Source organism: Argopecten irradians, chromosome 10, assembly GCF_041381155.1.
Source record: "Argopecten irradians isolate NY chromosome 10, Ai_NY, whole genome shotgun sequence".
Classification (NCBI taxonomy): domain Eukaryota; kingdom Metazoa; phylum Mollusca; class Bivalvia; order Pectinida; family Pectinidae; genus Argopecten; species Argopecten irradians.
In genome coordinates this window covers 8,982,568-9,007,192 of record NC_091143.1, presented here as the reverse complement: position 1 = coordinate 9,007,192, position 24,625 = coordinate 8,982,568, and the positions used below count along the sequence as shown (strand labels likewise).

The window sequence follows — 24,625 nt, the reverse complement described above, 5'->3', positions numbered from 1 at the left end:
CAGAAACAGTAGTTCCCTCCGGTCGATCTCTAATGAAATTCTGAAGAGGCCAAGAATAGGCTCAGCTATATCGGACCTTGCACGGCTCGGCAAGCCAAGTATAAGTTTTGCAGCGTAATGTTGAAAACGTGCTATCTTGGAGATGTCAGTAGCGGAGAGATTTACCCAATGTTCACAACCATACAGAATAGATGGTAAGACGACTTTCCTATAAAGACTGGCTTTAACGATTGGACTTATTGCAGATAAGGAATGGGCTACACCAACGATCGAATGTAAGGTTCTTCTACCTTTATCACATGCGTTGGTGATGCGTTCGGTATTAGTCAGTTTGGACGAAATAATTGTACCCAGGTGTGTTTGGAAGTGTGAAATTTTAATGGTATGAAGGCCTAGTGTCCATGTTTCCATCGGATTTCTTGGAATGTAGTTTCCTATTACTATAATTTTACACTTTGAATCATCGAATTCGAACTTCCACTTAGTGCTGTATACCTGACAAATGTTCAATAGGTGTTGAAGCGATTGTGGAGAAGTGCTGATTAGTGCAATATCGTCTGCCAGAGTTGGGTTCCCAGAGGTAATCCTACCGATAGAGGCACCGTGTTGACTCTTTTCTAGACAATCGAGTAGGTTATCAATAAACGTTTGGTAGAGAAAGGTAGATAAGACACCACCTTGCCTGACTCCAGATTCAACAGGAAACCAATGTGACGTCATACCATGCCACGTCACGGCGCTTAACATATCCTTGTACGAGGCGCGAATGGTGTTAAGCAGCCGGCCTGTGTGATGCCGATACTACAGAGTTTACGAAAAAGGCCTGTGTGCCAGACGGTATCGAAGGCCTTCTTTATATCCAAGAATGAGATAAACACTTTGCTTCCCGACTCAATGTTATGAAAGATAGTTTCTTGAAGAGAAAAGGTAGCAGTTGTATAGCTGAGGGACTTGCGGAAACCGTTTTGTTGGTCATTTGGAAACGGTATAGGAGAAGTTTTTAAGTTTTCCGGTATCCTGTTGTTGACTACCGTTTCAAAGAGTTTATATGTCAGGGGCGTAGCTTGCTCTTTAAAAAAAAGCCCGGGCTTGCACATAAAAAATCCTAGTATGGGTTACTCATTGTCTTGTAAAGTTAAAACATCTATGTAGATCCGTCAAAGTCTTGAATGTAAATTAAAATCAAAGTAAAATAACCTAAACGTTTACGTAGATGATTTATCTAAAATTAATAATACTGAAAAATACGTTATGCGTTAATATGAATCTTCTAAGACACAAGATGGCTTGTTCAATATTAAAACGAAAGACACGCAAAGTCAAAGGACGACAGATGAAATATCGAAAGTGACACCTCGCAAATTATAGTGACACAGAGTAGATTCTACTTAGATAGTCCGCTAAAACCTGCTTATATTATTAGGCTTTTTATTTATTTTTTGCCAAATATAAAGTCTATATATTAGACAAAAAAAACTTATAATATAGGCAGGCTTAGCGGAAAAGATTCTATTTAGTAAATGCACAATCTACTGACACATACTCTTGTTGGAGCGATACATTGTATAGAGAATTAAAACTTCCCGTCAAGAAAGACTTTAAGAAGACAAAATACTATTTTTTCAATCAGTGCGACTTTTATGCCTTACAATATGAGGCGCTGTTTTTATATTCATTCATTTTTTCACATATATGTATAATTCGATTTTTACACATAAAAAAATTCGATAACGTAAGAAAGTTCCGTCAATCTATCATCAAATCCCATTAGAGTCACTCAAGATACATGCAGGACTTATCATGAGATTTTCATATACTTTTTAAGTACTAAACATTAACACATAATTATCAGGTACAGGTAGAAAACAGTCCTATACCTTTGATTTTAATAAATATAGTTTAGCAATACCAAGCATTATCAAATATCATTTTCGGTGCTAAACATTTCCTTAAAACGATTTTCCGTCGGGGGGCTTCGCCCCCCTGAACCCCCTAACCAGGGCGCTGCCCTGGACCCGCTGGGGGCCTAGGCGGCCCCCAGACCCCTCGCCTGGGCTTGCACATGTAAAAGACTCTAGCTACGCCCCTGTATGTACAACATAAGAGAATGATTGGCCTGTAGCTAGCAGTATCGCCGCGAGACTTATTACCTCCTTTGAATATGGGGAGAATTTTGCCTCGTTTCCATACTTCGGGCACGTATTCGTACTCAAGGCATTTAGTGAACAGTTTTTGAAGACACAATATCAGTGTTCGTCCTCCATATCGTAAATGCTCGTTTTGGATACGGTCAATCCCTGGTGCCTTTTTAAGTTTGAGACCACGGATAGCACGTTCAACCTCGTCGAAGGTTATATTCCTATTAAGCTCGTCGTGATCGAAAGCGTCCTTAGGGTCATCAGGATCAGCGTCGTCGGACAGATCTGTCGGCTCAGAATTAGCCTTATACACTGACTGGAAGTAATTACCAAACGCCTGCGCGACATCAATTGGAGAACGTAAAGTTTCGTCACCAACCTTAAATGGCGAGACACTAAGGCGTGAAGGACCCTTTAAAAGCTTCAGGGCTTTCCAAAACGTCTTACTATCACCGTCTGCAGCGTCGTTCAGATCTTGGTGGAGATTTCGTAGATATTCATGGTAGGCTGCGCGTTGGGTATTCTTGAAAACACGTTTAGCAAGCTTATATTCCCGGTATGAATGATGATCGGATCCCCTTGGTTTACCTTCTGCGATCCACTCTCTTCGTCGCGCACGGGCAGCCTTGTGGGCTGATTTAACGTTACTATTCCAGTAAGGCTTCAGGCGCGGGTTGTATCTTGAGGTTGGGATATATGAATGTGCACAAGCGATCAGTGTGTCGGTGATAAAAACATGGAATCTGTCAATATCTGCTGGTGCATTAATTTCGAAATCTTGAAAAGACTGTAACATATAGTCGACTGCTAGCTGTTACGTGATTAGCTGATCTATATAACATTTACTCCAAAGAGGATGTGTGGTAGGGATAGGAGACGTAGATCAGAGGTGATTTAAGAACGCATTCCAAAATTGCATGATCAGAGGCGATATCGGCATCGGCAGAGGAAAAGACTCTGCATGATTGAATGCAGTCGAGCATCGTGTCTGTCACAAGGATATAATCAATGGTAGTTTCAAGAGGTAAAAATGTGTAGGGAAGGCCACTACATAGACTCGATTTGTTGACCGGGATGGGGTTGTTGGCCGAAATGAATTCGTGAAATAGGCTTTGCTTACGACGCGCTGGGTACGACACAGGTAGTGTGTCGTATTGTGCGTTGAGATCACCAATCACAGCTGGTATAGGTAATGTAACAATACTTTTACATATTATATCTAGTTACTAATGATTTACTAGGACTGGGAATTGCTGGTATAGGTAATGTAACAATACTTTTATATATTATATCTGGTTACTAATGATTGACTAGGACTGGGAATCGCTGGTATAGGTAATGTAACTTTATATATTATATCTGGTTACTAATGATTTACTAGGACTGGGAATCGCTGGTATAGGTAATGTAACAATACGTTTATATATTATATCTGGTTACTAATGATTTACTAGGACTGGGAATCGCTGGTATAGGTAATGTAACAATACTTTTATATATTATATCTGGTTACTAATGATTTACTAGGACTAGGAATCGCTGGTATAGGTAATGTAACAATTTAATACTTTTATATATTATATCTGGTTACTAATGATTTACTAGGACTGGGAATCGCTGGTAAAGGTAATGTAACGATACGTTTATATATTACATCTGGTGACTAATGATTTACTAGGACTGGGAATCGCTGGTATAGGTAATGTAACAATTTAATACTTTTATATATTATATCTGGTTACTAATGATTTACTAGGACTGGGAATCGCTGGTAAAGGTAATGTAACGATACGTTTATATATCATATCTGGTTACTAATGATTGACTAGGACTGAGAATCGCTGGTATAGGTAATGTAACTTTATATATTATATCTGGTTACTAATGATTTACTGGGACTGGGAATCGTTGGTATAGGTAATGTAACAATACTTTTAAAAGACTATAACGTTTGAAAGGCTACAGCTTACAAGTACTGTACTAACGTTAACGTTATACCCTCCCGACCCACATGTATTTTAGTTTAATTGGTTGAACCATTATGATATTATATGACATAGAAGGTACAACTACTCTCCCGACCCACATGTATTTTTAGTTTAATTGGTTGAACCATTATGATATTACTAAGACATAGAAGGTACAACTACCCTCCCGACCCACATGTATTTTAGTTTAATTGGTTGAACCATTATGATATAACTAAGACATAGAAGGTACAACTACCCTCCCGACCCACATGTATTTTAGTTTAATTGGTTGAACCATTATGATATTACTAAGACATAGAAGGTACAACGTAAACAGCATGCCTTTTCAGCCCTTTGATATTTACATGTACAAACGGCCCTATTAATCATTCTATATTTGGTATGGATATCTAAATCACCCACTGTGACAAAAACAAAATAATAAATTAATCTGCACACACTGCTGGTATATATGTAGTTTAAGTTTTGTGCATAAAGAGTAGAGTCTATCAAGAAAAACAAATAATTGAATTTTGCTTGTTACAAGCATTGCCATTGGCTTAAAAATTTACTTTATCAGCCCATAAAGGAAAAAATGGCGTCGCCGTTTGTAACGTTGCTTCTAATTGGCTGAGATGACGGCGTAATGATTTCATAGACAAAAGAGTCCCAAGATGAATTTTGAATATTAAAGAGATTATCTTTAGTAAATTGAATTATAAGGATTAATTTGAATAGTTTTTTATGTTATGGAGATATAACATAAAAATCTTATTGTACTCTCACCATAAACCACTTCGCGGTTTATTTAGAGTACACTCAGATTTTTGTGTTATATCTCCATAACATAATAATCGATTCAAGTTAATCCTTAAATAATCTTAATATATCCCTGTAATAGAAGTTGGAAAATACACGGGGTATAGCAAACCGTTTTGACATTAAATCCTATTTCCTCTAATTAAGGTGATTTTTATCACTACATACAATTCTTTTCTCTCTTGTGTATTTTTCTCTATCAAAAACACGAGAAGACAAATAGGAATTTTCATGCAGTTACAAAAGTTACTTTCTTTGCTCCATTACCACTATTGAAACGTTTGAGCTTCTAATTGTACATTTATTTCAAGACAAAAATATCAAAAATAATTAATGGCGTCCCGGAAATAAAGTCCATGACACTATGTCCTATATGGAATGAAGTATCATTTGCGTAGTCACCAAAAGAAATATAAATCAATTCTAAATTATATTATGTTTTGTGTTAATTAGACATATATATACATGTAAATGATAAAACAAAAAAGTTATTGATCAAATGTCTTAATGATGAGTATCATTTACTCTGTCGGCGGTGGAAACGAAAACACATAATGCATTTAAGACAAGTTTTGTTCCACTTAAGTAAATCGATAACATAATGCAATTAAAGGTTTATATCCTTAACATTCAATTGACATCACTAAGAGATAACAAGAGGCCAATGGGCCTCTGACTATTTGCACAATACAACACCTTAAAGAATGTAGTAATGGCAAACAAGTAAGGCAATACAAAGAACTCTTTAATTTGATGAATTTGACATAAAATGAAGGTCAATGTCATTCATTTGAACAAACGTGATAGCCCTTCATCCCAGCATGTCACATGCCTAATATCAGGTCTATATGCCTCTTAGTTAATCAGAAGAAGTCGTTTAAATATTTTAGTCTATTTGACCCATGTGACCTTGATCAAAAGTCAAGGTCATTCATTTGAACAAACTTGGTAGCCCTTCATCCCAGCATGCTGCAGGCCAAATATCAGTACTCTGGGCCTTTCGGTTATTGAGAAGAAGTTTAAATTAAAAGTTGACGGACGACGGACGGTGCACGATGATTATGTTCCTAAATGGGCTGTTGTTACTAAATACTTACGTCTTCTCTTTTCAGAATGAAGGGTAGGCCTAAGCCCAAAGCTAAAGTTTCCGTCAGAACGACGTTGGGATGGACATTATTGGCGTTATTACTGGTTACCATGTGGGCTGTATACACAACAAAAATGTTTGAGGTCATCGTCTCCGGCAAGGTCAAGGCCTTACGACTTCTCAGACTATCAAGCGCATGCGAGGATGACGACATGACGTCATTCGTGCACGACGTTTCTTTAATGAGAGACAACGACGTTGTGACGTTTACCACCGAGGAAAGGGACAGAATTATGGCATGTAACAGATCGGCGGACACACAGAGAAAACATGGGCGTTTAAAAACTAAAATGTTTAAACCTGATCGCTGGACGTCACATTCTTACCTAGATAATAGAAGTACCGTTATTGAGCTGGGTGGCTACTTAGGCGAAGATGCCGATAATTTGATCTCACGTTATCAGCCAAAACGTTACATTATGGTCGAACCCGTGTATGAATTCTACATAAAACTTGTCAACAGATTCCAGCACCTATCGAATGTTTTAATCTTCAATTTCGGCATTGGAAATAAAAGTGCTAAGACATCAGTAAAACTGAGTATGGATGGTACCTCGAGTTTTAATACGATTAACGCAGACGTCAATATTCGTTTGGTTGGTGCCCGTCCATTTTTCCTAGGAATTGGACTCGGGTTCTTTGACGTGGATCTACTAACTATGAACTGTGAAGGTTGCGAGTTCGCTGTTCTCGACTTTCTTCTTGATTCAAAATTGATAAACAATATACGAAACGTACAGTTTCAACCACATAAACTAGATAGAGTTGCAGATTCTGTTTATAGATATTGTGAATACGAGGAAAGATTAAAAAGAACTCATCAACTTGTATTTAGACATCCATTCTGGTGGGAAAGTTGGAGTAGGAAATATAATGCTTTACCTAGTCTATTTGATGATATAAAAAGCAATGCAACACTCATGGACGAAATACTCAGTTAGGAATACAATAGTGGAAATTCTCAGTAATATTTGGAGAATACTTGTCTGTGGACTATATCTCAAACGGCAAATGGGACCAGCAGAGTGTGAATATAAGGACCGAATTCTCAGTGATACGACACATTATGGACCAAATCCTCAGCAGAACAAAATCCACAATTAGGGTTAACACTCATAGCTCGGTTGAGTTCTTTGTCATTTTGAAACATATATATGAATATCAGTGGTGAGGAAAACGGAATCTTTGTTTAGTTTGATTATATGGATGGAACACTGAGTGAGAAAAGACATGTAGACCGCGTCCCTAGTTGTAAAATGGCAATGATTTTAAATGTTTAGAACAATTTATAGGTAACTATTTGATATATACACTCTTTTGTTGTATCTCAGCTACTGCTCTTGTCTCCACCAGCGTAGTTTCAATTACTTTAGAAAATTCAGCGATAAAGTACTTTCAGTACTTTGATCCATAACCCGGTTCCATAAATAATCCGTAGGCATCCCTGGCCCATGATCAGTAATTGTTAATTCTAACTTTTGACCATAAAATCACACAAGCTTACTTTGTCATGGTGAAAGAGAGAGAGAGAAGGAAACAAGATTGTAAACTTATTTTGCTTGCAATGTTAAGCTTCATGTTATATGATTAAAGGACTGAAGAACAAATCCTGATATCAGAACCATCTTAAACTCCAAAGACTGAAAGAGATTTTATTGTTTGACAATACAGCTACATTAATGGTAATTGTTTGTGATTGGCAGTATATGGTGTGCTTGCGTCTATCTTGCTTTCAATAATATCTTGCAGTTACTAGTAAGGTTCAAGAATTGTTCTTGCTACCCCCAATACATAACAGTACTGTAAAAGGGAAATACATTTGGGGTATTTTCTCTTCTTTTCTTGTAACAAACTCACTTTCTTTTGTCTCTCTTGACATAACTGAGTCTCCAAGTTAAATGCTTGCCTTTATGAGAAAGGTTCTGACTTCAGTCTGATAGCACAACAATTTGGGTAAGAACTTCAATATCACAAAGAGACACAACACCAACATACTGTAGACTCCCCCAAAACATGTTTGTACATGCAAGACATCGCAAGGGATGTGATCCCTGTACAACTTCCTTGTTAATAGGACATTCAGCATAATGCTTTCAATACTGTATAACATGAAAAAGTCGTTGTGTAGGAATGTGCATTGGTTGCTGTGGAACCACGAATATAAAAACAACAAATGTTGTATACATAACAGTCACTATTGATCCATCAGCTAGTCTGTAACCATGGAATTATTTTATCTGTGAAATTATATCAACACTCCAAACCATGAAAGAAAGTACACACAAATATTTCAGGGTTATACAAGAATGTATCATTATCGTTCATATTTGTGTTTTCTAGAGGACATTCCTCTATCGATTATTCATTCAACTAATTAATCCAATGGTATTGTCTACCACAGTTCCATGAAACTATCAAATCAACAAATGAAGCTGGCTCTGATTTCTCAAAACAAAAGTAGACTTATGTAAGTTTTTCAATTTTTCATTTTGTTTTGAGAAATCGGGGTTGGGTAGAATTGAATACTCCAGGTGTTACTATCACTGACATTATAGCCATCCCTGGGCTATCTTGTAGTAAAACTGGAGGCAACAGATCAGGTAATTTAGTCCGTTGATGTACCTCAAAAGAATCATAACGGTACACTGTTCTGTGGTTGACTGTTTGCCTTGGAAGTTGGGCGCCACTACCAATGTTGTCTTCAAAGGAAGTCTTTGCAGGCCTTGCATTGGTCAGATTTTTTCTTCTGAACTGCCTTTGGTTTTACTATGAAATAGTCCAGAGGTGGATATAATGTCAGTGATAGTAACCCCTGCATATAGAGGATGAGACAGATGATGAATTGAATGCTGCAGCAGATGACGACTGGTTAAATAAAACAAGGAACGAAAGCCTTGGGATCACAGTTTTAATCCTTTGTTCTTAATGATATAAAAAGACAAACATGTATATAGCTGGGTTTCACTTAGACAATCATCACAAATAAATAAAGCACTCTTTCACTGTTTAGTGGTTCCACCAACAGTTGTCAAGTTCCGATAGAAATCTTTTGTAGCGAGCACTATCAAAGTTCACTTTGTTTCCTTTAAGACTTACAGTTCTATGAATGAAATTATACACTTCATGAAGTTTTTGAATATTGCATTTCGCTGATGAGAAAATAGTATGAACACAAGTTTTCATTGGTTTTAATGCAGATCAGTTTGAGAATGCCATGGAATTCCAAAGATAATATTTTTTTGTACATTTTCCTTTTGTTCAGTGTTAATCCTATCAAGTGCCTTTGTTTATTCTGGTTCTGGTTGAGGTGCTGCTTCCTCATCTTTCTGTCGTGGGGCGGGCATATCAGCCTCGGACATCTTCTTTGTCCCAGAAACAATGTCGTCAATTCTTAACAGTAACACAGCAGTCTGTGAACAAAATTTGAATTTGTAAATATTTTAATATATTAAATATCCTACAATCAATGCTGTAAATCAGTCCAAATCTACAACAATGTTACATATACAAATAGAGCCCTTCAAAAGTTTGATACATTTACTTTGATACATACATTTTTGAAGCCTGTAGATTTTTTTGGTTTAATTATAACCCTTCTAATTATTTGTGATACCAAACAGTATAAAATTCTGCATTGTTTAGGAATATCAGTAATTTCACCTTGTTGATAATCCAATCAATGAACCTTACCTCTAAAGCAGTCTTGATTGTTTGCACTTTTACGGCGAATGGTTCCCAAATTCCGTAGTCCTTCATGTCTACAATCTTGCCATTTTCTCCGTCCACGCCCCAGGATGTACCGTTCGGAGCGGCATGTTTGGCCTATTAATGATAAACAATGATCGGGTTAGGAATGTTTTATAGCTTGATCCAGCATGGAATACAAACATCCTGTATTGGTTGTAACTTGCAACCAAGAAGTTAAGTTATTTAACAACATATGAAACCAAACATGAGTTACTATTTCTATTTCAGTGGGAAGTTCGATTCTTTTAGTATCACATACAAATGGATGACAGACCATATACAGAAGCCATTGGAAACCTGAAGATGAGCTTTGGGCCAAAGTGAATTAAGTAGAGTAAGACACAGATATAATGAAGCTCACTGCTGTATAATTTGAGTGTGGTTTGTTACACACTAGTTACAACATTTTGTGCCAAGTGTACCTACCCTGAGAGCTGTGAGAATTCTGATAGGGTTGCTTCCACAGTTTTGGATGAGTGTCCTTGGAATGACCTCTAAACCTTTGGCTACTGCACGGTATGGCCACTGCTGGACTCCAGTGATACTCTTGGCCTTCTCAGTTAAGGCCTGCATATAAAGAAATGTTTAATGTACATTTTATATTCAAACTATAAAACAATATGTAGTTGAAATACATTAGTTAGATAGTATATTGGTTATTTTAGTAACAAATTTAAGAACACAGTTTTATCCAATTCTCCTTTGAAATAGCCATATTATTTGAACTTTTAGACTGTCACAAATAACAAACAACAAGAAACAGTATGCTTAGTTAGAGATTTGTTGTTCATGTGACTGCCCATCTACATGTAACACTACACTGACCACCTCAAATATAGTGCAAGAACTTTTCTCTTGAGTAATGGAAAATTTGGAATCTGGATTAATCTGATTGTTGGTAGTATAACACTTGTACACAATTATACATTTGAGTTTATACGTTACCATGCCCCAGGGACTTGCAAGAAGTCTATTTCTGCCCCATCCCCTAGGAACAGTAGTGGATGTACCTGTAAGAGGGTCATTTCTGCTGTCCCGCTCCCCTAGACAGTAGAGACCTACCTGTGAAAGGGCTATTTCTGCTGCCCTGACCCCTGGGACCAGTAGAGACACCTCGCTGAGAGGGCCTTTTCTGCTGGCCCACCCCCTGGGACCAGTAGAGACTTACCTGTGAGAGGGCCATTTCTGCTGCCCCACCCCCTGGAACCAGTAGAGGTTCAGTCATCACATTACGGGCGACATTCATAGCGTCCTGTAGATTCCTCTCCACCTCCATCAATATGTCTTTACTAGCTCCTCGCAGGAGAATGGTACAGGCCTTAGGGTCCTTACACTCCACTAGGAAGGTGAAGTACCTGTATATGGTGGATAAAAACTTATCAGCTCAATCACAAATCTCAAATGGTATACAGTAAAACATGGTTATAGTGAACCTCTGGAACCAATCAAATTACTTCTTTATAAACATAGTTCGTTATACACACACATTACAGACATCTTATATGAATCATGACTTTGAAAAGTACTGTAATAACCATAATTAATTTATTGTGTGTTATTTATGAACATGTTTTATTTTCAAATTGTGTGATCTTCTAAGGAGGAGCTGTATATCAAGTAGCTGAACTTGATAGTGATACTTTGATGTACAAGTTAACAGATTATCAGATTGGTGTCGTTGTTTTTATGTGTTATACATATGGAGACAAAAATGAATTTCAAGCAATTGTATTAATATATCATTGGGATATATATTTCTTCAAAGAATAGAATATTTGAATTATACTTAAACATATTCTTATTTCATAAAGCAAAATATGGAAAGTATGTGACATGCTATCAAAATGTTTGTGGAATAAAAATACTGAGAAAACCTACTCATCGCCAAATTTCTCAATGTTGAAGAGGCCACATTGTGTTCCAACATCTTCCTCCTTGATCTCATCAGTGCGGTTAACAATGGTGCCACCACAGGCTCTGTAAAAGGACCACAAAAAGTGTGAATAAGATTCACCGAGACCTTATAGAATTAAGGAAGATTAGGCCTTACTGAAGACAATGTCGAAACACTATATAATAAACTGTCACCTCTCTAAATTAAAAAAAACCCAACAACATTTAAATTAAAATAAGAATACTAAATATTTCTTTCAATTACATTTCACAAGATAATTGTATCAAACATTGTTTACCAGTAATTAACATTTATTTCTATTGGGAACAAATTGTATGTTCTTGTGTCTTATATTCAGTATAAATCGTTAACATACTTGTAGATCCTGTTATATTCAGTATAAATCGTTAACATACTTGTAGATCCTGTTATATTCAGTATAAATCGTTAACATACTTGTAGATCCTGTTATACTCAGAATAAATCATTTACATACCTGGCGATCCTGTTATTGTCAGACTTTCTGACGCGGCGGATTACACTGACACCTGCCTTGACAAAGAAATGTTGAGCTAGATCTGACACGCCCTTCTCTGTGATGACAAGGTCAGGCTTAAAGGCAAGCACTTCATCGCAAACTCTCTTTACATATTCTTCTTCTAGCATAAGAATCTTACTATAACAGAAACATTAATTCATAGTTAAGATTAAATAGTCATATTTTCTATTTTCATAAAAATTTAAAAAGAAGATTAATTCAATATTTACAATAAATTGTGTAATCAACTGGCTGCTGATAAGCTAAAATTTAATCACTGTTATAATTTTTCCATCTTTTAACATTAAAACAATATTTCTTTTGGAGGGACAAAATGTGCCCCGATTTCATGATAATTCTTTCTCTCAACATTTGTAAACCACGAAGAAACTAAATCATGCCAGCATATGAGAGAGTTGGAGGCTTACAAATACTGAAACAGCTGTTTTGAATAATTTTAGTATAAGCATATAGGATAGAAGATATTTCCAAAATACTGAAATCTGTATAAATTCTGGAAATTTGTTCACATTTGTATTGACCAGTGATTAGCCCCTGATCCAAATAAGTCAATGTAACTCACTTTAATTACACAAGTACAATAGTTTGTGCCATTGTTATTTTCAACACACTCGGAAATACCTAAAGTTATGACCAGAAGTCTTTACTGATAACTGTGCATTCAAATACGGTTTTGCAATTATTTGCATTATGTGAAAATTTATGTCTAGTGGTATATAATAGTCAGACTGGCATTACTGTATAATTGTTCTATTCTTAAAAACTTACGCGAAATCTTCTTCCTTTGTTATTTCAATATTTGTCTGAAATGAAAAAAGAAGGCTATGCAATAAAACATGTAGAAATCAAAAGTTTTTCACATGATTTGGTATTCTTTTTACATTTGTTAATTTAAGAATTAAAACAATAAAAAGAAATTACAATTTTGAAATAACTATGAATTCATCTTACCTGACTTTCACCTTTCTTGTATTCTAATGTGCAGTCCAGTAAAATAATTCTAGGGTTTTCTATCCTCCTGAATTAACAAAGAATGAATGATCAAGTAAGTGGATAATATGCAGCAAGCTTAAAGCAATATCTGACTTAAAAAAGATCTTCTGCAAGAACGAATAAAGAAAGTTAAAGCAAATACATTTGTTATTCAACACATGTTAACAAATCATTTCAGAAAATGAACTATAAAGATCAAAGTAATTATAATATTTTTTTTGAAGTTATGTTTGTTATGTATGTTTTGTAAAGCTAACATCAAACATAGCAATAAATTTTAACACCAAGTTTTAACACTAAGATTTGATCATTTCTTTATTCTGTCTTTACATATTACAGAGTTAGCTCCCTTGTGGGTAGGTAGCCATTGTGACGTCATTAATTAGTGGGTGCAATTCACGATGTTTTCTTCGAAAAATATGACATTACACTCTCAAACACATAACGTCACTACCAATACCTACCCACAGGGGGAGATAAGTCTGTAATACACAAATACAGAATATGTCAGGTTTCCATCTCCATTTACCAACCATCAAGAGTTGTACACCCCAAACAAAGGAGATTATTTAGATCTGATATACAAACACAAATGTAAAAGGATGAAGAGGTACAAACAGTTGAGCTCACCTTTTCATTTTTGGATGAACAACATCTTTATTTAACATAACTCCCTTCAACACTTTAGAATCTTCCATGGTCCCACCTGGTACCTAGAAACAAAATACAAATGTACATAAGCTTGGTAGAATATATAGTAAAGAAATGTTAAGTTATCAAGTAAATGCTTACTCCAGATTTTATTGCTTACTACAAAACAAGAATTATTACTATTGAATTAATTTCCATTTGTACCTTTTCCACCTTTGCGTAGCGCTTGATGTCAATTTCTTTTCTGCCGTTTTCCTCCATAGCAACTGTAGCCGTGGCTTCTAATGCTATCTGGCAGGCAAGGTCTGACCTATAACCAAATATAACAAGTTTACAAATACTCATGTGACAATCAAACATTGATCAGATTAATCATTTTACACCATGACATTAGTACATGTCTTATGACTCTTTCCCACTATCGTCACATTAGTTGGTATTCATGGGTAATATATAAAATTAAAATATTCCTGACCAGAAAAATCAAACCACTTGTATCAAAGTTTGGATTTCCTTTCAGCCTTATTCAAATCAGCTCTACATTTGGTGCTCCTAAAACAAAATATGTGTCCTGAAGCAGGGTATTGGTACATGTTTAATGTTATACTAAAAATATTTCTCTGTGCCTTAAACAATTCTTTGTCCTGAAGCTGGGTAGTGGTATATGCTTAAACAGCTAAAAATGAAAAAGACGAAAATAAGTTAACTGGTTGTAGAGTCCTTGATACACAGTACTGTGCTAAGGATTAATGCACTGAACTTCCATATTATACATACAAAACCTCTATACCTACCATTTACTAATAAACTTTGTGCCCACACAACTTTTGACAATTTTCATCATGTCATCTTTATTGGTCAGATCCACTGGTACACTAGAAATAAAACAGGAGTTTGGTTACAGAAGTTAAATTTTATTTTGAAAACAAAGTCGCTAGAATGCCAAAGCAGGAAAATTTATGACAATCATACAACTTACAATAAATGTGCAATTAGTCTTGTGTCTAGCTTCAATTATAATCTTGGCAGGTTGATGAAGTAAACAGACAACAACTGTATATTTAGTCAATATTCTCTCACACTTTCTCTAAATCCAAGCTAAAGCATCCAAAACTTGAACAAGTTTCTTATTATATCAACCTTCATCTTTTAATGTTGACCATATCAGTGTATTTATCCTTTATCAAATACACTGATAATCTGATAAACATTTACCTGACTTGTGTGCGGAGGATGTCGACAAGATCTTCAAGGGCCTGTCTAAATGCACTGATGATGACTGTTGGATGCATCTGTTGCTCTAGGAAGGGAAGGGCCTGAGACAGCATCTCTCCCGCTGTTTATCAACAACATAAACAACATTTATTGTATTATTGGTGTAAGATGCCACCTGAGACAGCATCCCTCTCGCTGTTTATCAACAACATAAACAACATTTATTGTATTATTGGTGTAAGATGCGACCTGAGACAGCATCTCTCTCGCTGTTTATCAACAACATAAATAACATTTATTGTATTATTGGTGTAAGATGCCACCTGAGACAGCATCTCTCCCGCTGTTTATCAACAACATAAACAACATTTATTGTATTATTGGTGTAAGATGCCACCTGAGACAGCATCTCTCTCGCTGTTTATCAACAACATAAACAACATTTATTGTATTATTGGTGTAAGATGCTCCATTGCCTACAGAGCATAAATGATATCCTTCTTTTGAACAATAACTGAAGTTTATCATCTTTATATAGGAGTCTAATTAACACAAAAATGCATATAAATAACTTCTTTTGTTTTTGGTACATGCCACACATGATCAGTACTTCATTCCATATAGGGCATTGTGCCATGGAATTTTTTCAGGAAGCAATTAATCATTTTTAATATTTTTATCTTGAAGTAAAATATGAAGCTCAAACTTTTCAATGTTGGTAATGGTGTAAAGTAAGTAACTTTTGTAGCTGAAAAAGAAAGAAAACAAGAGGCCCATGGGCCTTAACGGTCACCTGAGTTCAGATACAGAATGAAACAAAGACATGCATGCATATAAACACTATATATTGGCCAATCAGGCCCTTGAAGCCAGTCAGTGATTTTATAAATTTGACTTTTTAATCTATGAAGATTATTTGGTTCCATCAAATCTGTGAATTCAGAAGAAAGATTTTTGAAATGTTATCCATTTTGACCCCTTTTGTCCCCACCCCTCTGGCCCCTGGGGGGTCGGTCAGGACCAATATGGATAATGATGTTAAAATGCTATCTCAGGCTAATAATTCTAACCCAGATTGACTAATTTCCTATGAAAACTAAGCAAATAATGGTCCTAAATGTGTTTTTCCTATATAAACTATAGTAAACTTAACCCCCTCCCCAGGGGGAAACCTGAGACCCCAGGGTCATATAATTCACAATTTTTGTAAAGGACCTTAGGACCTTTCTATCTATGATGAGTATTTATTTCCATCACATCTTTGAGTGAAGACGAAGATTTTTGAAATTTTAGTCAATTTTACCCCTTTTGGCCCCTCCCATAGCTCCCTGGGGGTGGGGACCATATAATTCACAATTTTGATTGGCCTTATGCCTTACAAGGTTTGTGCAAAATTTCATTGAAATTGCTTCAACAGTTTTGGAGAAGAAGTCAAAAATGTAAATTTTTACGGACATACGACGGACGACGCACGACGATGGACAAAAGGCGATTAGAAAAGGTCACTTGAGACTACGTCATTGTCAGGGGTGAAGTATCTATAACTCGACTGCAGATTTTTAATTTCTGACACATATACTGTACATGCCTGTCTATTCTGCTTGGAACACTTTGAAAAAACATCACAACTACATTCAGTCGATAGGCCTAGACAAAAACAATAGTATAGTCAACATTAACTTACCAAGAATGATGACTGATGTAGTTCCATCACCGACCTCCTCATCTTGTGTGCGAGCTACTTCTATCATGGACTTGGCGGCTGGATGTTGGACATTGATCTAAAAGGACAAACAGGTAACGTGAAACCTGGCCTTATATTTTCAGGATACAATAGCTATTACAATGAGTCCATTAGTAAGAATATCTAAAGTGTTCCGTATAATTGTTTAATTTCATCAGCAGAAAATTTCATTATATTTTCATTTTTATGTGTATTTCAGGGCAAGATTATTATTTTTCGGCATATTGTCTAATTCAAACAGTAGTGTGCTGTAAAGGTTATCGTTCTTGTCAATCTTTAAATTATTGCACTGAAATACAACCATTATCCTTCTTGTCAATCTTTTCAAAGTTTTCATTGTTGCATTGAAATACAATCTCTCAGTTCAATTCACTTATTTCTAATTCAATAAGTTTGAAAAGAAATTAAACATTTGAATTTTATTGAGTCTAATAGTCCTCAACCTCAAGGACTCCTTTTAATATTAAAGGTAGGTTTCGCCCAATGAATATAAAGACTACGAAATTGAAATTTATCCTATACATAGATATAATCTTCAGATCATTTTCAATGCATACAGCGAACAATATGGGTGGTCAGTTGCCTAGCTTGACCAGGAAAATACTCCTCTAAAAATAGAGCGAAGTCAAGCTTTACATAGAACATGACATATTTTTTCCAAAACGAGGCCGCAGCAACAAACGGAAGCGTGCAACAAAATGTCAGATAGAAGTGACAGTCTTGCCACGGCATGTTTAGTAAAAAAAAAAAAAAAAAATAACAGCAAATCGAAGTGCGAGGGACTGTTTATACATATCATATAATCTAAAACACTTCATGGTACTTACATACGCTCGCTAACTTTGTACACCAAATATACATGTAGTTAGTCTGCGGCTGTTTGTGCGCTGGCATATGTGTTGAAATTTAACTCACCACGTGCAATGCCGTTACACGAGTCCCAACAGATCCCGGCAAGTTCCGCTTGAGATGTGGCTTCTGTTTCTTCTATTGCTACATGCCATCTCTGAATTTAATTCCCTATAGATATCCTAGGGTGCTACCGAATCCATTATTATTTCCTCCACTTTGTTGCCGATTCAGATATATTTTTTTCATCGCACACACTTTCGTTCAGACATTTTGTTTGCTTTTAGTGCGTGACAATGCGCATGCGCCAAACTTCGACAACACAATCCATCGCAGCTTCATTTGCATATTATTTTGTCTGACGGACACCGTAATAAATCAAGGATTTCCTTCAATTATGTATTCAAGACACATTTGTTCAATCTCAAACACATAAAGAAATTAAATTGAGATATTTTAATATGTTTTTTCATCTTTTCTTCCGCTTATCGCATTTCACAAAAAAATATTTATTTGGTTGGGCGAAACCTACCTTTAAAAGACTTCATGGTTTCATCCATTGAGCTTCCTGTAGGTTGGAATTATATACTTACTTCACGGAGAATGGCATTTCCATCGTTGGTCATCACAATCCCTCCCATAGGGTCCATCAACATCTTTTTAAAATTAAAATAAATTTCTAATTGAAACAACATATCAAACAAATTTTCAGACAAGAAATCTCTGATCCTATTTATTGTCATCATGTCCTTAACAATATTACATATTTTCAGATTCTAGAAAAATTTTGGTCTTTTCAAATTTTATTAAATGGATGTGTATCTAGGCCAAATTAAAGAAAATCACACATGTATGAAACACAATAATTATGAGATATATTCAGAGGAGAACAGGTACTGTAAAGCAACTTTCTTTCGCAGCTATATAGCTACTAGTTGTGTTCGGATCAATAGAGTTCATCAAGTATCGTTGGTATGGATGGGGTGTTAGACCAATTAATCGAGTAAGAAATCTGTAATTGAGATTGTCGGAATTCTCTGACATCATGATAAATGAAAGTGTATAAATAGCCAATCAGTAATATATGTGCATGAAATGTCGTAGAATACTTTTCGAAGTCAATCGCTTGTGTGTGTTTTCGCTCATATAATTTCAAATTTCAAATGTCTAACCGAATTTAAGAGTATACGCATAGTAGTAATGTAAACATTCAGAGGATTATAATTTTGTTTTTAAAAATAAAGCGACCTAAGACCATGGCAACATGTGTAGAAGAAAGTTTGTAGGATTTTCCTGGAAAATGTACAAAGTCTTCATAGTGGGACCAAAGAAAAATTTAATCGATTTTAACCATTCATCAATTGGCTACACAAAACTGATGATCAATCATAAAATTGCAACCAATTCCCAACACTAGCAGCTACTTAATTTCACAATTACCGTTTCAAAACATTTTCACAGACATCAATTTTCTCAGATTTAAAATTGAATAGAAACATCTTTGAATTTAATTGTGCAAGAATTGTGGAATATATCAATTTGCAGAGAGAAACTTTTGCATCTTTACTTTGATCACGAAATTAAATGGAATGCGAAAGAAAGTTGTTAACAGTATTAGACAAACTTGTACTGTATAAATCCATTGATACAGCTATCGACATTGGTTATGGTATAGTGTTGTGTTGGGAATATTAAGTCTTAAAATCAAAATGGATAATCGGTAAAGGACAACCTACTAAATACTGATTTGAGACCATATGATCTGGTAGTTTTATTTTCAGACGGACACAACTTTGAAGAAGTATTGTTTTAGTTTATACTTTATTATGTGTTATATCTATGCTTTGAAATGAATTCTTGCATTCAAATTTTATACTGAAGTTACAGAACAGAATATAATATGCATATCAAGTGATCTCTTTACTATTTCGGACTGAAGAAGGCCCTATAGTGGCTGAATATATATTCCATAGAAATGATTTTGATTTTACTTTGAATTTATTTTGGCCTTTTATTTCGGATTATTAATATACTAGCTTTATACCGTTTTTCCTCATTATGATCTTTACTATTTGATTATTACTTTTCACTACTGATTGTCTTTGAGAAGATCATGCCCATTTATAACGGATCAAAATCAGCCCCACACTATGGACTAGTTTACCTACCTTTAACATAGACTTGGGTCCAAGACATGTTCTGATGATATCTGCTATAGCCTACAACATAACATTACATCAAATGCAAATTTCTATATGAATTTTATTCTTACAATTCATTTTTCTCACTATCATATTTAATTATGACAACAATTATCCATTTTCTTGTTTCTCACTATCATATTTAATTATGACAACAATTATCCATTTTCTATGTCACTATCATAGGAAATTACTAATAATACTACATATGTCTCACAATGAAATCTAACTCCTTGGATGAAATATCTATATTGGGTTAACTGGGTATTTTAAGGGGATAGCACTTGACTATAGGTGTAACAGAAGATGATTGCTGACCAAGGTAACCGAAACCGTTCACACTATTGTTGCGTTGACAGTAACAATGTTTTATAACATGTGATGCCTCAAACATCAGCATTGTATTCCATGATTACATGAACATGCGAGTCTTTTCTTCACATGTTAATCATGACATAATAATGTGTCATAAAGGTTAAAAGCCACCAACAGGTTAGGCACAATCCTGCATATGGGTAAACAATTACCCATTTTAGTAATCATTTAGTTACTCAAATGAGGAATTCTGTGAAAGGAAAATACATAATAATGTTTAAAACGTTGTTATCAAAAAAAGGTAGTCATAATTTTTAGAATGTCTTACAACTAATTTAAGACTATGTTTCTGTGCATGAACTATCAAATTCTGTTGTCTCGCTTTATCATAAGATGACAATTTAGGTGTTCTCTAGTGACTTCAGTGTATAGTTATCAGGGAAATTCAATGCAAATGTCATGGTTGAAGGAGTTTACTTGTGTTCTATTTTTAGCCCCATAGTATGCCACGGAGATGTTTAGTTTGTGACTTTTACCAAAACTGAGTCAGTGAAGCTTTGTTCCATTTTGAATAATAATTTACTAAGTTATGTTAGTAATGGTGCTATGTCAAAATTACTAGGCCTTTCTTTTTTTAAAATGTTTAAAAACAACTTCATGCATTTTTCTTTCACAGAATTCCTCGTTTGGATAACTTTTTGATTATGCAGGGTTGTGTCCAACCTTTTAAAGGCATAGGCATGTTTACTGTAACAGATTAATGCGTCATGAGTACATCTAGTTAAAATATGGCTGACTTTTGGTCCACAACTATACATCTTGGTTCACTACTACACTCCCCCACGCCATTTTGTTACAATTTTTCAAGTGCTATGGGTAGTCATTATGGCGAGAAAGAAAAAGAAAAAATGGCAAATACAAAGTAAGGCATTTTCAAGAAATAACAAAACAAAAACCCAAAATTGTTAGCTTCTTAATTTTATAGGCCTAATTTAAATTAAAATATGAAATAGACACAAATAAATTATTTTGAAAAATATCATTGACAAAATTCTACATTGAATACATTTAAATTCGATGTACATATTACTTGCCGTTAATAAATATAATACTATATAATACAGATATTTTTTGCACAAGAATGTTTCTAAAAATCTTAAATCTTCTAGTTTCTAGTTCAACTTTACTTCAAGTTCAACATTCCTATGATTTTATTTTAGACTAATCATTTATTTTTTTAAGATTTAAATCACCAAGATTACGATGCTATAGGTTACCAATCATCTAGTTTGAAAATAAACAATTCAAAAGTGAGACAAAAATATCAAAACATGTTCTGACTCAGACGAATCTGGACAAGTCTGGAAGCTTCTGTGACGGCCATGGAGACCATGTGAGAACCATGCTTGCTTACTTTGCCGGCTGCGATGTTGCCTTGTTGGACTTTCTTTCCAGATTCCCGTTTTGTGTTCTGGTCTGTAAAGAAATGAAATATTTATTTACCAAATGTAATTGAAGAAACACAATTCAAAGCGTTAGAAATAGGATAAATACTTACTAAGAACGATGATGTTGCCTTGTCCCCCAATCATGCTTGTTTTTCTAAACCGGAAATGAAGCGCCACCTTTCGAGCTACGGGAGGTTACTCTAGCACCAAAACAAACCGGTGTCAAGTCAGCATGTTTAGGAAGTACCGACCACTTTGTTAGAAAGCTACAGATTACAGGTACTGAAAAGTCATCTCACAACTTCAGTCAATTCAATAGCATCGTTATTGTTACGATCGGTTTATGATAGTAGTAATGCCATTTAATTTTATGACTGTGATTTTTTGAGAGTCAGACGAATGCAACTACAAACCAGCAGCTGGTCAGTGCGTCCTTTACAGTAGTGATCGAATCCCCCAAATTTTGGGCAAAAAATGCCAGACATTTACAATGTAACTTTTGATTTACAAAGCTAAATGCCATAGCAGATGAAAATTAAAACTAGATTATGAAAAAATATGAATTTTTCACATTTATATATAGCATATAGATATAAAATGATTGAAGAAAATATAATCTTGTGTTTGAGTCTCTTTTTATTTTGTTTTCTGACATGTGATTTTATGCATCTAATATTCTTATTTTAGGATGCCTACTTCAAAAAGGAAAGCCAAAGTATCCAGGTCAGATTCAAGTTTGAAAAAGAAACAATGTTTTGACGAAGAAACTGATAAAGCAAAATGTGTGAAAAGTCCTTATTTTGACGCAGGGAAGTTGGACCATTTGAATCCTGGACCATCTCATCAAGACACAACAAGTTCTGTTGATACAAAAGCAAGTTCTGGGTTTGAAGCTGATAAAAGACTTCCTTCTTCATTCTACAAAACATCATGTTTAGAACTAGCACGGAATTTGCTTGGACAGGTGCTAGTACGAAGGTGTCCGATGTCCGGCCGTTTACTTTGTGGGAGAGTAGTCGAGACGGAGGCATATTTGGGCAGCGAGGATAAGGCTGCACATTCTTACAAAGGCAAGAAGACAGAGAAAAACAGCGCTATGTTTATGGAACCAGGAACTGCCTATGTATATAACATCTATGGCATGTACTGCTGTTTTAATATTTCCAGTGAGGGTAGGTATAGCCTTTGTAGAATATCTATGATACTTGCTTTTGTAGACCTGTTTATGTGAAGATGGGGGGGGGGGGGCTTACCGTAAGTCTAGCAATACATCCTTCCATGTGTAATTCTGGCCATCTTTCTGTAGAATGTGCCAAAATCTACATGTGATTTTAGCGTCACTAAGGGTTTCAATTGGTTCAATTGTACAAACGTTAGCACTGTCACCTCTTTGACCTTTAATTATTTCAAAAAGGTTTCTTGCAGATCTCAACTGAATTTTAAAGAGATCTTGTGAGATGAAGAAGTAATATCAACAACAACATGTTCAGGATAACTTAGGATCCTTACAAAGTATACTAGTTTAATATGATATGTTTATAATTATGGTTCCAGGAAAGATATAGCCTTTTTAGAACAACTATGAAAGACCTGTACTTGTGCTGGTGGTGGTAGGGTCTAATGTCTTGCAATAATTGTCAATATTTAAATTGTAAAACGAAAATGTGTATTAATAATATAATTTATTGAGACAGAAAAAATATTTTTCATGTGGGTACAATACCTTTGCCTTTATTTATATCTGTTGTAGGTGAAGGGGCAGCAGTTTTACTTCGCGCCATTGAGCCTCTTCAGGGGATTGAAACCATGACATGTAACCGTAGTAACCAACGAAAGGAAGGGGCGAAAGCCTTGAAGACCAAGGAACTATGTAATGGTCCCTCAAAATTCTGTCAGGCTCTTGCCATCTCCAAGAACACAATAAACAAACAGGACTTGGTCAGTTGTCCCGACATCTGGATGGTGGCCGGAGACAAAGTTAGTGACCAATCTGTAGTGGTCAGTAAACGAATCAACATAGGGTATGCTGAGGAATTTGTAGACAAACCGTACCGCTTCTACATTCTTGACAATAACTGTGTCAGTGTACGAGATAAAAAGGCAGAAGAGTTACTGAAATCAGGCTGAACCCAAGTTAAATAGTCAAATATCTCTTTTACAAGAGTTACAGGGGTGGAAAGTTACCATGTAAAATAGTATCATTCCTCAATAATTAAAACTTTACTGGAGATATCACTGCAGGGAAGTTATTAAAATAAGGTTAAGGTCAAATACAAACTTTGATTGTTTTTTAATCAAACTGATCATTGCAGACTGAATTTTTTCAAGATTTAAGAAAAGTTTCCTCTGCAGAGTATCTTTTACATCCGAATTATAATGTTTACTCTAATAGACAAAATAGAACTTGAACCTGTGAACAGAAAACTGGCATAGTTTACATCAATTATTTTACAGATATAAAACATTTTAGTGTAGGGAACGATGGTGTCATTTACTTACTGAATGTCTACCATTTTAGAAAAGAATAGTTATAATCCATTGACACTGAAATTTTAACTTATACAAGTTCTACACTTTTGTATTGGATTTGCTACACAAAGTGTATATTTTATTAATAAAGCACTTCAAGTGAAGAAGCATATGGCTGTGATAAAGAAGAGAACGTAGCTACATGTATATAAATTATGTGTTTTATCATTAAATAGTATCTGTTATTAAACTTCTGTATTCTACCCAATATGCACCCATGGCACTTAAAAGATGAAATAATAAGGGGAGGCTTAATAGAACCAAAACTAGCATTTCATAACTTATTTCTCAAAGTAAGCCATAAAAAAATTTGCAAAAGATATCAAATTTTCAGTCTTTATTCAATTCAAGGTAAGTGATATTGAGGCTTCAAACAAGAGTCCCATTGGGCCTGTATCGCTCACCT

The 24,625-nt window shown here is 35.2% G+C and overlaps 3 protein-coding genes across 3 annotated transcripts; 2 read left to right on the top strand and 1 right to left on the bottom strand.

The window, feature by feature from the left end:
- Positions 1-3,813: 3,813 nt before the first annotated feature.
- Positions 3,814-8,830, top strand: LOC138333047 (uncharacterized). The gene is made up of 2 exons (XM_069281153.1): positions 3,814-3,837; positions 6,040-8,830. Exon 2 carries the CDS (start codon positions 6,041-6,043, stop codon positions 7,013-7,015), a length of 975 nt encoding a protein of 324 aa, XP_069137254.1. The 5' UTR covers positions 3,814-3,837; position 6,040; the 3' UTR covers positions 7,016-8,830.
- Positions 8,831-8,968: 138 nt separating this feature from the next.
- On the bottom strand, positions 8,969-21,896 carry LOC138333046 (T-complex protein 1 subunit gamma-like). Its single transcript, XM_069281152.1, has 17 exons — positions 21,801-21,896; positions 21,657-21,718; positions 19,895-19,945; positions 18,320-18,382; positions 16,818-16,914; positions 15,134-15,254; positions 14,713-14,793; positions 14,123-14,228; positions 13,898-13,980; positions 13,226-13,292; positions 13,043-13,077; positions 12,212-12,391; positions 11,700-11,798; positions 10,990-11,176; positions 10,248-10,388; positions 9,765-9,896; positions 8,969-9,484 (listed from the first exon to the last, which is right to left on the bottom strand). The coding sequence occupies exons 1-17, from the start codon at positions 21,832-21,834 to the stop codon at positions 9,362-9,364; spliced, it is 1,662 nt and encodes a 553-aa protein (XP_069137253.1). The 5' UTR covers positions 21,835-21,896; the 3' UTR covers positions 8,969-9,361.
- Positions 21,844-24,372, top strand: LOC138333048 (uncharacterized). The gene is made up of 3 exons (XM_069281154.1): positions 21,844-21,969; positions 22,378-22,862; positions 23,441-24,372. The coding sequence occupies exons 2-3, from the start codon at positions 22,379-22,381 to the stop codon at positions 23,815-23,817; spliced, it is 861 nt and encodes a 286-aa protein (XP_069137255.1). The 5' UTR covers positions 21,844-21,969; position 22,378; the 3' UTR covers positions 23,818-24,372.
- Positions 24,373-24,625: the final 253 nt, after the last annotated feature.

Coding starts and splice junctions, on each gene's coding strand:
- LOC138333048 (XM_069281154.1), top strand. CDS start 22,379: ATGCCTACTTCAAAAAGGAAAGCCAAAGTATCCAGGTCAGATTCAAGT. Junction 22,863..23,440: donor TTTTAATATTTCCAGTGAGG/GTAGGTATAGCC, acceptor TATCTGTTGTAG/GTGAAGGGGCAGCAGTTTTA.
- LOC138333047 (XM_069281153.1), top strand. CDS start 6,041: ATGAAGGGTAGGCCTAAGCCCAAAGCTAAAGTTTCCGTCAGAACGACG.
- LOC138333046 (XM_069281152.1), bottom strand. CDS start 21,834: ATGATTGGGGGACAAGGCAACATCATCGTTCTTA. Junction 13,078..13,225: donor ACAAGAAAGGTGAAAGTCAG/GTAAGATGAATT, acceptor TTTTCATTTCAG/ACAAATATTGAAATAACAAA. Junction 12,392..13,042: donor ACAAAGGAAGAAGATTTCGC/GTAAGTTTTTAA, acceptor TTTCTGTTATAG/TAAGATTCTTATGCTAGAAG.